Raw genomic sequence first — 14,221 nt, 5'->3', positions numbered from 1 at the left:
TCTGCCCTGGATCCCGGTTGCTGCAAGGATCAAGTTCAAGACCCTCTGCATCGTCCACAAGGCTTTCTGGGACCGGGCCCGCATTACATTCAGCTCTCTCTTCCTAAATACGTTCCTTCTGAAGCCCTTCGCTCAGCTACCGCCAACTCTCTAAGGGTCAGATGCTTCTCCAGGCAGAGAGTGGGGTGTAGATCTCGCTCCTCCGCAGGTGCCTCCCTCTGGAATGGTTTCCCTGCCCCGTTCAAAGTTTAGCCGGACCACCTGAAGTTGCGGAAGCAGCTCAGGACATTCCTTTTCTCCTCTGCTTTCTTTCTCTTCCTCCCTGCTGGCTCTGTCTGCTGCACTGACTGGTTGTCTGGCTACCCTCAGAGCCTCACTGGATACCAGGCTCCTCCATGATCAGGCTCCACTGCACGTACATTTGGGCTGTATCTATAACATCTACAGTCCCCTTCCTCCTTGCACTTACCCAGAGCCGCGCTGTCCTTGCTGCACCTACTCAGAGCAACTGCTGCCCTGTCTTCACTTCCTCTCCCCGGCACTTCCCCCTCTGCCTTCCCCCCTGCACTTCGTGCTGTTGCACTTGCATGATCTGAATGACACAAGGCGATCATTTGTCTTGTCCTCTGTCTGTCTTCCCTACCTTGTCTTGTCACGCCTTGAAACACTTGTGTATAGACGTGTTATAAATGGCATATCACAATCAAGTACCAGGATTGCATTCCGGCTTGGCCGACTCCACCCTTCATCCTTTTCAGATCGATACATTGAGTACCATTAAATTTGATAGCAATGAACGCTATTACCACCATGCTTCGAGGAGGGAGAAATCTGGTTGAAGATACAGTCTAATTGAAGTTTCAAAAAATCTACGAAATAGATTGTTTCTGTATAATCCAAGAGGGGAGTCTCATTAGTGTGCCCCTAGATCCAGGACTGTCACATATACATGTTTCAGGCAAAGGGGTTCACTTCTTTGACCTTCATCAGGAGGCCCCCGAGAATTGAATTCAGATATGAACAAATCATTTTGGTATAGGGAACAAAGTCGAGGGACTATGGTCATTTTGTAGGAGAATAATGTCAATTTCTAGGTAATTTTCATGTATGATTGATAATGTGTGTTTCAGTATATCGCTGACGTTCTTAAATTGATTACCCTGAATTATCACATTAGAGTTGGTTCAGCATTCACGTCAGAGATCTGTGTGCATTCTGCTGTCACAGATTCAAATCCTGGCTAGGCCATCTCACCCCTTAATTCTTCAGAGGATCATAAAGTGAGCTGGGTAATAACAATACAGATCATTGTGGCACTTTATAGTGGTGTGAAATTGGACTGAAGTGCTACAGGAAGATTTGATATAATTATTACTGAAATTATCTTGTTTCTGCAGCATAAATGTTGAACACCCAGCTCTGCATGTTTCGTTCACACATTGTAAGTGTAAACAGAACACCACACCATTGTATGCCAGAGACAATGGCCAAACCTGTGCTCCTGTCTTATCGCAGCGTATCTGAACGTGCTGATCAACAGTCAGTGGAAGTCCCGCTGGTGCTGCCTAAAGAACGGTAAGCTGCATTTCTACCAAGACAAGAATCGCAGCAAGAGCCTCTCTCAGCCGGTGGATCTGTCCGGCTGCGAAGTCCTCCCGGAACCCAGCCCGGAGCATCTCTACTCCTTCCGGATCCTACAGAACGGGGAGGAACTGGCAACTTTGGAGGTAACGTGACTTGTGAAAGTTGCTCAGCAGACTGAAAAACCTGCCACTTGTAGAGTTGCATAGTAACGTGCCTGCATACCCGTATTCCTAGTAGCCCATTGTTATACATTGCTACACGGCTTCAAGCTAGGTCCACGCTCAATACATACACCAAATAAATAAAAATAGTGTTAAGACCCTATGCCCTTCACTGCAACCACTCCCCCCACCCCAACCCCCCAGCACTATCTGAAATGTTGTCAGGCCTAATACGATAGTCTCCTGTTTTGTTCCTCCCTCCCTTTCTGCACCCCTCTCCCTCACCTTTTGTTTTCTCCGGCTCTACCAGAAATGTCGTCAGGCCTAGTACGGTCGTCACCTGTCTGTTTCCATTTCCTTCCCACTCTCCCCCACCCTTCCTTATCTATGGCTTAGCTCTTGCACTATCTGAAATGTCGTCAGGCCGAGTACGATAGTTAATTTCACATCCTTACTGTTCATGGCCTGTAAGAATGTCATTGTATTTTCCCTTGTTCCCTCCCTTGCCTTGAAGCGCTTTGAAACACATTGTGTATAGGCGCTATATAAATAAACTATCATATCATATCACAGATCCACTAGGACACTAGCTTTTTACCCGACCACTTGCAAAGTGTGGTGATAGGGAAGAGAGTTCTCTGATAATTGTTATTGAAGTGATGTTGAGATGCTGAGCACTTGTATTTCTCATTGCTCACAAGTGGCCTTCCAGCACTTGGGACAGTTCCACAGTACCACTAGTCACCAGGAGGGGGACATTTTAAATATGAAGGTTTAAATCTAATCCAGAAATAGGGTTAAAGGAAGAGGATCTAGCCTGCCAATGTGACAGCAGATCCTGGATCCCTTTGGCATTATTAATCAAACTTACTCTGTGCCGCTGGAGCGGAACGTTCTGGAGTCAGGGGGCTTCTGGCCTTGAGGTGAGATGTCTTGAGACCCTGCCCAAGGTTGACCCAACTTGGGTGATGCAAGAAGAACACAGGTTTATTTGTTGCTATAACTGCATCTCAAAGATTCTGTGTTTATGTGACCAGAAGATCCGATGGTTTCATAGCTCAGTTGGCAGAGGTAGGAGAGTTATGAGTTGTTTTGAGTTTGACCTATTAGTTGGCACGTGTGCCACCTCTTAGCCAAAACTATTGCATTGGAGTACTGATAGGGAGGAATCACGGATGAGGAGGGACACCATTATGTGCCCACCAATTGCTTGCGCATAGCCATGCTAATCTCTATGGCCATTCCCACCCACTCCTGCTTCTGTCTGCCAAAACACCTCCTCATGGGAACTCTTTTAATGCAAAAGCAGATGGTAAGGATTCATTAAAGGGAGCTCAAAGTGCCTGCCAGTGTTTGCTCAAAGCAGTGTTCTGAGAGTTATGTCTTAATTGGAGTTGCAAACACGCTACTGGAGTGATAAAAATGGCTTACCAGGCCTGCCTTCAGCCACTCGATTTATAAACACTCTACGTGTCCTTCACTGAAGTCATGTTAAAAACAAGCATTGGCAAAGTCACTGAAGTCCTGTTTAAAACAAGCATTGTCAAAGCCAACATTTTTGCCACACACTGATATTAGATGCTCAGGTACTCGCACCATTTTGCACCGGCTACCAACAATGGGTAGTTAATACCACAGCGGTTGTGCCTGGCAAGTGCCTTTCCCATGCCTACACAAAAGCCCAAACTGTTGGCATTGTCAATGCTTGTTTTTTGGTGAGTTCAGGATATTACATTTTCTGCCCTTGCGTTTTCCTGAATAGAAAACTAGGCGTACAAAATACATAGCTGGACTGCAGAAGTAGATGGCTTTAAGATGACTTCAGTTCCAGAGTCTACCAATAGGCAAAGTGGTTTAAGCGTGTAAGCTCTGAGGAGCGCTACCATGTTACCCACTGTCCGTTTGGCCAAAGAAATATGATCCTTTTTTGTAGTTACAGTAGTAGCAGGGTTGCAAGCACCGTTCTTGTGCCTCTGTTGAAGCAGAACAGGGAGATTCTTTTCTTCACAGGTGCTGGGGGTGCTGGTAGAGGAAGCTGGAATGCAATAACTCTATTAGACCATGCCAAGAACTGAGCACATTAGCTGATGGGTAGTACAACATCCCTTGTGGAGGCCTCCAGCTAGACTGTATCAAATATCTTGGAGTGCCTCCACTTCTTCTGCTGCTGCCTGGATTCTCACGCCTGAGCTCTGAAAGAGACACAAGCAGGTGATCTCTTTGCTCTCACCTATGGACAGACCAGTAGCAATAGTAGCGAAGCAGCAACTGTCATTCTTCCAGGGCGTGCATGGAATCTAAGCAAGATTGGGTCCAACTGATGGCTAGTCACAATCAAGTAGCCTAGCAAAGCCTTGCACGCCAGCTCAGCAGCAGCGAGGGTGCACAGGGCAAGCTATTGCATGCCAGCTCAGCAGCAGCGAGGGTGCACAGGGCAAGGCGTGGCACGCCAGATCAGCAGCAAGAGTGCACAGGGCAAGGCATTGCATGTCAGCTCAGCAGCAGCGAGGGTGCACAGGGCAAGGCGTTACATGCCAGCTCAGCAGCAGCGAGGAGGACAGGGCAAGGTGTTGCATGCCAGCTCAGCAGCAGCGAGGGTGCACAGGCAAGATGTTGCACGCCAGCTCAGCAGCAGCAATGGTGCACAGGGCAAGGCGTTGCATGCCAGCTCACCAGCAGCGAGGGTGCACAGGGCAAGGCATTGCACGCCAGCTCAGCAGCAGCGAGAATGCACAGGGCAAGCCAATGCATGCCAGCTCAGCAGCAGCGAGGGTGCACAGGGCAAAGCGTTGCACGCCAGCTCAGTAGCGGCAAGGGTGCACAGGGCAAGGAGATGCACGCCGGCTCAGCAGCAGCGAGGGTGAACAGGGCAAGGCGTTGCATGCCAGACAGGGCAAGGCGTTGCACACCAGCTCAGCAGCAGCGAGGGAGCACAGAGCAAGGCATTGCACACCAGCTCAGCAGCAGCAAGGGTGCACAGGGCAAGGCGTTGCACGCCAGCTCAGCAGCAGCAAGGGTGCACAGGGCAAGGCGTTGCATGCCAGCTCAACAGCAGCGAGGATGCACAGGGCAAGGCGTTGCATGCCAGCTCAGCAGGAGCGAGGGTGCACAGGGAAAGCCATTGCACGCCAGCTCAGCAGCAGCGAGGGTGCACAGGGCAAGGCGTTGCATGCCAGCTCAGCAGGAGTGAGGGTGCACAGGGCAAGGCGTTGCACGCCAGCTCAGCAGCAGCGAGGGTGCACAGGGCAAGGCACTGCACGCCAGCTCAGCAGCGACGAGGGTGCACAGGGCAATGGCGTTGCACGCCAGCTCAGCAGCAGCGAGTGTGCACAGGGCAAGGCATGGCACACCAGATCAGCAGCAGCGAGGGTGCACAGGACAAGGCGTTGCAGGCCAGCTCAGCAGCAGCGAGGGTGCACGGGGCAAGGAATTGCACGCCAGCTCAACAGCAACAAGGGTGCACAGGGCAAGCCAATGCACGCCACCTCAGCAGCAGCGAGGGTGCACAGGGCAAAGCGTTGCATGCCAGACAGGGCAAGGCGTTGCACGCCAGCTCAGCAGCAGCGAGGGTGCACAGGGCAAGGTGTTGCACGCCAGCTCATCAGCATCAAGGGTGTACAGGGCAAGGTGATGCACGCCAGCTCAGCAGGAGCAGGGGTGCACAGGTCAGAGCGTTGCACGCCAGACAGGGCAAGGCGTTGCACGCCAGCTCAGCAGGAGAGAGGGTGCACAGGGCAAGGCGTTGCACGCCAGCTCAGCAGCAGCGAGGGTGCACAGGACAAGCAGTTGCACGCCAGCTCAGCAGCATAAAGGGTGTACAGGGCAAGGCGATGCACGCCAGCTCAGCAGGAGCGAGGGTGCACAGGGCAAAGCGTTGCACGCCAGACAGGGCAAGCCATTGAACACCAGCTCAGCAGCAGCGATGGTGCACAGGGCAAGGCGTTGCAGGCCAGCTCAGCAGCAGCGAGGGTGCACGGGGCAAGGAATTGCACGCCAGCTCAACAGCAACAAGGGTGCACAGGGCAAGCCAATGCACGCCACCTCAGCAGCAGCGAGGGTGCACAGGGCAAAGCGTTGCATGCCAGACAGGGCAAGGCGTTGCACGCCAGCTCAGCAGCAGCGAGGGTGCACAGGGCAAGGTGTTGCACGCCAGCTCATCAGCATCAAGGGTGTACAGGGCAAGGTGATGCACGCCAGCTCAGCAGGAGCAGGGGTGCACAGGTCAGAGCGTTGCACGCCAGACAGGGCAAGGCGTTGCACGCCAGCTCAGCAGGAGAGAGGGTGCACAGGGCAAGGCGTTGCACGCCAGCTCAGCAGCAGCGAGGGTGCACAGGACAAGCAGTTGCACGCCAGCTCAGCAGCATAAAGGGTGTACAGGGCAAGGCGATGCACGCCAGCTCAGCAGGAGCGAGGGTGCACAGGGCAAAGCGTTGCACGCCAGACAGGGCAAGCCATTGAACACCAGCTCAGCAGCAGCGATGGTGCACAGGGCAAGGCGTTGCACGCCAGCTCAGTAACAGCGAGGGTGTACAGGGCAAGGCGTTGCACGCCAGCTCAGCAGCAGCGAGGGTGCACAGGGCAAGGCACTGCACGCAAGCTCAGCAGCAGCGAGGGTGCACAGGGCAAGGCGTTGCATGCCAGCTCAGCAGCAGCGAGGGTGCACAGGGCAAGGCATTGCATGCCAGCTCAGCAGCAGCGAGGGTGCACAGGGCAAGGCGTTGCATGCCAGCTCAGCAGCAGCGAGGGTGCACAGGGCAAGGCGTTGCACACCTGCTGAGCAGCAGCGAGGGTGCACAGGGCAAGGCATTGCATGCCAGCTCAGCAGCAGCGAGGGAGCACAGGGCAAGGTGTTGCACGCCAGCTCAGCAGCAACGAAGGGGCACAGGGCAAGCCATTGCACGCCAGCTCAGCAGGAGAGAGGGTGCACAGGGCAAGGCATTGCATGCCAGCTCAGCAGCATCAAGGGTGTACAAGGCAAGGCGATGCACGCCAGCTCAGCAGGAGCGAGAGTGCAAAGGGCAAAGCGTTGCACGCCAGACAGGGCAAGCCATTGCACGCCAGCTCAGCAGCAGCGAGGGTGCACAGGGAAAGGCGTTGCACGCCAGCTCAGCAGGAGTGAGGGTGCACAGGGCAAGGCATTGCACGCCAGCTCAGCAGCAGCAAGGGTGCACAGGGCAAGGCGTTGCACGCCAGCTCAGCAGCAGTGAGGGTGCACAGGGCAAGGCGTTGCACGCCAGCTCAGCAGCAGCGAGGGTGCACAGGACAAGGCGTGGCACGCCAGATCAGCGGCAGCAAGGGTGCACAGGGCAAGGCGTTACATGCCAGCTCAGCAGCAGCGAGGTTGCACAATGCAAGGCGTTGCACGCCAGCTCAGCAGCAGCGAGGGTGCACAGGACAAGCCAATGCACACCACCTCAGCAGCAGCGAGGGTGCACAGAGCAATGCGCTGCACGCCAGACAGGGCAAGGCGTTGCACGCCAGCTCAGCAGCAGCGAGGGTGCACAGGGCAAGGCGTTACATGGCAGCTCAGCAGCAGCGAGGAGGTCAGGGCAAGGTGTTGCATGCCAGCTCAGCAGCAGCGAGGGTGCACAGGCAAGATGTTGCACGCCAGCTCAGCAGCAGCAATGGTGCACAGGGCAAGGCGTTGCATGCCAGCTCAGCAGCAGCGAGGGTGCACAGGGCAAGGCATTGCACGCCAGCTCAGCAGCAGCGAGAATGCACAGGGCAAGCCAATGCATGCCAGCTCAGCAGCAGCGAGGGTGCACAGGGCAAAGCGTTGCACGCCAGCTCAGTAGCAGCAAGGGTGCACAGGGCAAGGCGATGCACGCCGGCTCAGCAGCAGCGAGGGTGAACAGGGCAAGGCGTTGCATGCCAGACAGGGCAAGACATTGCACACCAGCTCAGCAGCAGCGAGGGAGCACAGAGCAAGGCATTGCACACCAGCTCAGCAGCAGCAAGGGTGCACAGGTCAAGGCGTTGCACACCAGCTCAGCAGCAGCAAGGGTGCACAGGGCAAGGCGTTGCATGCCAGCTCAACAGCAGCGAGGATGCACAGGGCAAGGCGTTGCATGCCAGCTCAGCAGGAGCGAGGGTGCACAGGGAAAGCCATTGCACGCCAGCTCAGCAGCAGCGAGGGTGCACAGGGCAAGGCGTTGCATGCCAGCTCAGCAGGAGTGAGGGTGCACAGGGCAAGGCATTGCACACCAGCTCAGTAACAGCGAGGGTGCACAGGGCAAGGCATTGCACGCCAGCTCAGCAGCAGCGAGGGTGCACAGGGCAAGGCGTTGCACGCCAGCTCAGCAGCAGCGAGGGTGCACAGGGCAAGGCACTGCACGCCAGCTCAGCAGCGACGAGGGTGCACAGGGCAAGGCGTTGCACGCCAGCTCAGCAGCAGCGAGTGTGCACAGGGCAAGGCATGGCACGCCAGATCAGCAGCAGCGAGGGTGCACAGGACAAGGCGTTGCAGGCCAGCTCAGCAGCAGCGAGGGTGTACAGGGCAAGGAATTGCACGCCAGCTCAACAGCAACGAGGGTGCACAGGGCAAGCCAATGCACGCCACCTCAGCAGCAGCGAGGGTGCACAGGGCAAAGCGTTGCATGCCAGACAGGGCAAGGCGTTGCACGCCAGCTCAGCAGCAGCGAGGGTGCACAGGGCAAGGTGTTGCACGCCAGCTCATCAGCATCAAGGGTGTACAGGGCAAGGTGATGCACGCCAGCTCAGCAGGAGCAAGGGTGCACAGGTCAGAGCGTTGCACGCCAGACAGGGCAAGGCGTTGCACGCCAGCTCAGCAGGAGAGAGGGTGCACAGGGCAAGGCGTTGCATGCCAGATCAGCAGCACCGAGGGTGCACAGGACAAGCAGTTGCAGGCCAGCTCAGCAGCATAAAGGGTGTACAGGGCAAGGCGATGCACGCCAGCTCAGCAGGAGCAAGGGTGCACAGGGCAAAGAGTTGCACGCCAGACAGGGCAAGCCATTGAACACCAGCTCAGCAGCAGCGATGGTGCACAGGGCAAGGCGTTGCACGCCAGCTCAGTAACAGCGAGGGTGTACAGGGCAAGGCGTTGCACGCCAGCTCAGCAGCAACGAGGGTGCACAGGGCAAGGCACTGCACGCAAGCTCAGCAGCAGCGAGTGTGCACAGGGCAAGGCGTTGCATGCCAGCTCAGCAGCAGCGAGGGTGCACAGGGCAAGGCATTGCATGCCAGCTCAGCAGCAGCGAGGGTGCACAGGGCAAGGCGTTGCACACCTGCTGAGCAGCAGCGAGGGTGCACAGGGCAAGGCATTGCATGCCAGCTCAGCAGCAGCGAGGGAGCACAGGGCAAGGTGTTGCACGCCAGCTCAGCAGCAACGAAGGGGCACAGGGCAAGCCATTGCACGCCAGCTCAGCAGGAGAGAGGGTGCACAGGGCAAGGCGTTGCATGCAAGCTCAGCAGCATCAAGGGTATACAAGGCAAGGCGATGCACGCCAGCTCAGCAGGAGCGAGAGTGCACAGGGCAAAGCGTTGCACGCCAGACAGGGCAAGCCATTGCACGCCAGCTCAGCAGCAGCGAGGGTGCACAGGGCAAGGCGTTGCACGCCAGCTCAGCAGGAGTGAGGGTGCACAGGGCAAGGCATTGCACGCCAGCTCAGCAGCAGCAAGGGTGCACAGGGCAAGGCGTTGCACGCCAGCTCAGCAGCAGTGAGGGTGCACAGGGCAAGGCGTTGCACGCCAGCTCAGCAGCAGCGAGGGTGCACAGGACAAGGCGTGGCACGCCAGATCAGCGGCAGCAAGGGTGCACAGGGCAAGGCGTTACATGCCAGCTCAGCAGCAGCGAGGTTGCACAATGCAAGGCGTTGCACGCCAGCTCAGCAGCAGCGAGGGTGCACAGGACAAGCCAATGCACACCACCTCAGCAGCAGCGAGGGTGCACAGAGCAATGCGTTGCACGCCAGACAGGGCAAGGCGTTGCACGCCAGCTCAGCAGCAGCGAGGGTGCACAGGGCAAGGCATTGCACACCAGCTCAGCAGCAGCAAGGGTGCACAGGGCAAGGCGTTGCACGCCAGCTCAGCAGCAGCGAGGGTGCACAGGGCAAGGCGTTGCACGCCAGCTCAGCAGCATCAAGGGTGCACAGGGAAAGGCGTTGCATGCCAGCTCAGCAGCAGCGAGGGTGTGCAGGGCAAGGCATTGCACACCAGCTCAGCAGGAGTGAGGGTGCATAGGGCAAGCCAATGCACACCACCTCAGCAGCAGCGAGGGTGCACAGAGCAATGCGTTGCACGCCAGACAGGGCAAGGCGTTGCACGCCAGCTCAGCAGCAGCGAGGGTGCACAGGGCAAGGCATTGCACACCAGCTCAGCAGCAGCAAGGGTGCACAGGGCAAGGCGTTGCACGCCAGCTCAGCAGCATCAAGGGTGCACAGGGAAAGGCGTTGCATGCCAGCTCAGCAGCAGCGAGGATGCACAGGGCAAGGAGTTGCATGCCAGCTCAGCAGGAGCGAGGGTGCACAGGGCAAGCCATTGCACGCCAGCTCAGCGGCAGCGAGGGTGTGCAGGGCAAGGCGTTGCACACCAGCTCAGCAGGAGTGAGGGTGCACAGGGCAAGGCATTGCATGCCAGCTCAGTAACAGCGAGGGTGCACAGGGCAAGGCATTGCATGCCAGCTCAGCAGCAGCGAGGGTGAACAGGCAAGGTGTTGCATGCCAGCTCAGCAGCAGCAAGGGTGCACAGGGCAAGGCGTTACATTCCAGCTCAGTAGCAGCGAGGGTGCACAGGGCAAGGCGTTGCACACCAGCTCAGCAGCAGCGAGGGTGCACAGGGCAAGCCAATGCACGTCAGCTCAGCAGCAGTGAGGGTGCACAGGGCAAAGCGTTACACGCCAGCTCAGCAGCAGCAAGGGTGCACAGGGCAAGGCGATGCATGCCAGCTCAGCAGCAGCGAGGGTGCACAGGGCAAAGCGTTGCATGCCAGCTCAGCAGCAGCAAGGGTGCACAGGGCAAGGCGATGCATGCCAGCTCAGCAGCAGCGAGGGTGCACAGGGCAAGGTGTTGCACGCCAGACAGGTCAAGGCGTTGGACGCCAGCTCAGCAGGAGCAAGGGTGCACAGGGCAAGCCGTTGCACGCCAGCTCAGCAGCAGTGAGGGTGCACAGGGCAAGGCGTTGCATTCCAGCTCAGCAGGAGTGAGGGTGCACAGGGCAAGGCATTGCACACCAGCTCAGCAACAGTAAGGGTGCACAGGGCAAGGCGTTGCACGCCAGCTCAGCAGCAGCAAGGGTGCATAGGGAAAGGCGTTGCATGCCAGCTCAGCAGCAGCGAGGATGCACAGGGCAAGGTATTGCATGCCAGCTTAGCAGGAGCGAGGGTGCACAGGGCAAGGCATTGCATGCCAGCTCAGCAGCGACGACGGTGCACAGGGCAAGGCGTTGCATGCCAGCGCAGCAGCAGCGACGGTGCACAGGGCAAGGCATTGCATGCCAGCTCAGCAGCAGCGAGGGTGCACAGGGCAAGGCGTGGGACGCCAGATCAGCAGTAGCGTGGGTGCACAGGGCAAGGCGTTGCATGCCAGCTCAGCAGCAGCGAGGGTGCACAGGGCAAGGCGTTGCACGCCAGCTCAGCAGCAGCGTGGGTGCACAGGGCAAGCCAATGCACGCCACCTCAGTAGCATCAAGGGTGTACAGGGCAAGGCGATGCACGTCAGCGCAGCAGGAGCATGGGTGCACAGGGCAGAGCGTTGCACGCCAGACAGGGCAAGGCATTGCACGCCAGCTCAGCAGGAGAGAGGGTGCACAGGGCAAGGCGTTGCACGCCAGCTCAGCGGCAGCGAGGGTGCACAGGGCAAGGCGTTGCATGCCAGCTCAGCAGCAGCGAGGTTGCACAGGGCAAGGCGTTGCACACCAGCTCAGCAGCAGCGAGGGTGCAAAGGCAAGGCGTTGCACACCAGCTCAGCAGCAGCGAGGGTGCACAGGGCAAGGCGTTGCAGGCCAGCTCAGCGGCAGCAATGATGCAAAGGCAAGGCATTGCATGCCAGCTCAGCAGCAGCGAGGGAGAAAACAGGGCAAGGCATTGCACGCCAGCTCAGCAGCAGCGAGGGTGCACTGGGCAAGGCGATGCACGCCAGATCAGCGGCAGCAAGGGTGCACAGGGCAAGGCGTTACATGCCAGCTCAGCAGCAGCGAGGTTGCACAATGCAAGGCGTTGCACGCCAGCTCAGCAGCAGCGAGGGTGCACAGGACAAGCCAATGCACACCACCTCAGCAGCAGCGAGGGTGCACAGAGCAATGCGTTGCACGCCAGACAGGGCAAGGCGTTGCACGCCAGCTCAGCAGCAGCGAGGGTGCACAGGGCAAGGCGTTACATGGCAGCTCAGCAGCAGCGAGGAGGTCAGGGCAAGGTGTTGCATGCCAGCTCAGCAGCAGCGAGGGTGCACAGGCAAGATGTTGCACGCCAGCTCAGCAGCAGCAATGGTGCACAGGGCAAGGCGTTGCATGCCAGCTCAGCAGCAGCGAGGGTGCACAGGGCAAGGCATTGCACGCCAGCTCAGCAGCAGCGAGAATGCACAGGGCAAGCCAATGCATGCCAGCTCAGCAGCAGCGAGGGTGCACAGGGCAAAGCGTTGCACGCCAGCTCAGTAGCAGCAAGGGTGCACAGGGCAAGGCGATGCACGCCGGCTCAGCAGCAGCGAGGGTGAACAGGGCAAGGCGTTGCATGCCAGACAGGGCAAGGCGTTGCACACCAGCTCAGCAGCAGCGAGGGAGCACAGAGCAAGGCATTGCACACCAGCTCAGCAGCAGCAAGGGTGCACAGGGCAAGGCGTTGCACGCCAGCTCAGCAGCAGCAAGGGTGCACAGGGCAAGGCGTTGCATGCCAGCTCAACAGCAGCGAGGATGCACAGGGCAAGGCGTTGCATGCCAGCTCAGCAGGAGCGAGGGTGCACAGGGAAAGCCATTGCACGCCAGCTCAGCAGCAGCGAGGGTGCACAGGGCAAGGCGTTGCATGCCAGCTCAGCAGGAGTGAGGGTGCACAGGGCAAGGCATTGCACACCAGCTCAGTAACAGCGAGGGTGCACAGGGCAAGGCATTGCACGCCAGCTCAGCAGCAGCGAGGGTGCACAGGGCAAGGCGTTGCACGCCAGCTCAGCAGCAGCGAGGGTGCACAGGGCAAGGCACTGCACGCCAGCTCAGCAGCGACGAGGGTGCACAGGGCAAGGCGTTGCACGCCAGCTCAGCAGCAGCGAGTGTGCACAGGGCAAGGCATGGCACGCCAGATCAGCAGCAGCGAGGGTGCACAGGACAAGGCGTTGCAGGCCAGCTCAGCAGCAGCGAGGGTGTACAGGGCAAGGAATTGCACGCCAGCTCAACAGCAACGAGGGTGCACAGGGCAAGCCAATGCATGCCACCTCAGCAGCAGCGAGGGTGCACAGGGCAAAGCGTTGCATGCCAGACAGGGCAAGGCGTTGCACGCCAGCTCAGCAGCAGCGAGGGTGCACAGGGCAAGGTGTTGCACGCCAGCTCATCAGCATCAAGGGTGTACAGGGCAAGGTGATGCACGCCAGCTCAGCAGGAGCAAGGGTGCACAGGTCAGAGCGTTGCACGCCAGACAGGGCAAGGCATTGCACGCCAGCTCAGCAGGAGAGAGGGTGCACAGGGCAAGGCGTTGCATGCCAGCTCAGCAGCAGCGAGGGTGCACAGGACAAGCAGTTGCACGCCAGCTCAGCAGCATAAAGGGTGTACAGGGCAAGGCGATGCACGCCAGCTCAGCAGGAGCAAGGGTGCACAGGGCAAAGCGTTGCACGCCAGACAGGGCAAGCCATTGAACACCAGCTCAGCAGCAGCGATGGTGCACAGGGCAAGGCGTTGCACGCCAGCTCAGTAACAGCGAGGGTGTACAGGGCAAGGCGTTGCACGCCAGCTCAGCAGCAACGAGGGTGCACAGGGCAAGGCACTGCACGCAAGCTCAGCAGCAGCGAGGGTGCACAGGGCAAGGCGTTGCATGCCAGCTCAGCAGCAGCGAGGGTGCACAGGGCAAGGCATTGCATGCCAGCTCAGCAGCAGCGAGGGTGCACAGGGCAAGGCGTTGCACACCTGCTGAGCAGCAGCGAGGGTGCACAGGGCAAGGCATTGCATGCCAGCTCAGCAGCAGCGAGGGAGCACAGGGCAAGTTGTTGCACGCCAGCTCAGCAGCAACGAAGGGGCACAGGGCAAGCCATTGCACGCCAGCTCAGCAGGAGAGAGGGTGCACAGGGCAAGGCGTTGCATGCCAGCTCAGCAGCATCAAGGGTGTACAAGGCAAGGCGATGCACGCCAGCTCAGCAGGAGCGAGAGTGCACAGGGCAAAGCGTTGCACGCCAGACAGGGCAAGCCATTGCACGCCAGCTCAGCAGCAGCGAGGGTGCACAGGGCAAGGCGTTGCACGCCAGCTCAGCAGGAGTGAGGGTGCACAGGGCAAGGCATTGCACGCCAGCTCAGCAGCAGCAAGGGTGCACAGGGCAAGGCGTTGCACG

The 14,221-nt window shown here is 58.6% G+C and overlaps 1 protein-coding gene across 3 annotated transcripts in view; it reads left to right on the top strand.

The window, feature by feature from the left end:
- Positions 1–14,221, top strand: part of AFAP1L2 (actin filament associated protein 1 like 2) — a 921,662-nt gene that overhangs the window by 781,086 nt on the left and 126,355 nt on the right. For all 3 annotated transcript variants that reach the window (XM_069611872.1, XM_069611871.1, XM_069611873.1), the window contains exon 11: positions 1,516–1,727. In XM_069611872.1, the coding sequence (XP_069467973.1) occupies positions 1,516–1,727 (212 nt within the window). The remainder of the gene's footprint in view (positions 1–1,515; positions 1,728–14,221) is intronic.

The sequence above is a fragment of the Ambystoma mexicanum genome, chromosome 8 (genome assembly GCF_040938575.1).
Source record: "Ambystoma mexicanum isolate Mex_15411 chromosome 8, UKY_AmexF1_1, whole genome shotgun sequence".
NCBI classification, from domain to species: Eukaryota; Metazoa; Chordata; class Amphibia; order Caudata; family Ambystomatidae; genus Ambystoma; species Ambystoma mexicanum.
This window is presented reverse-complemented; position numbering and strand designations above follow the sequence as displayed.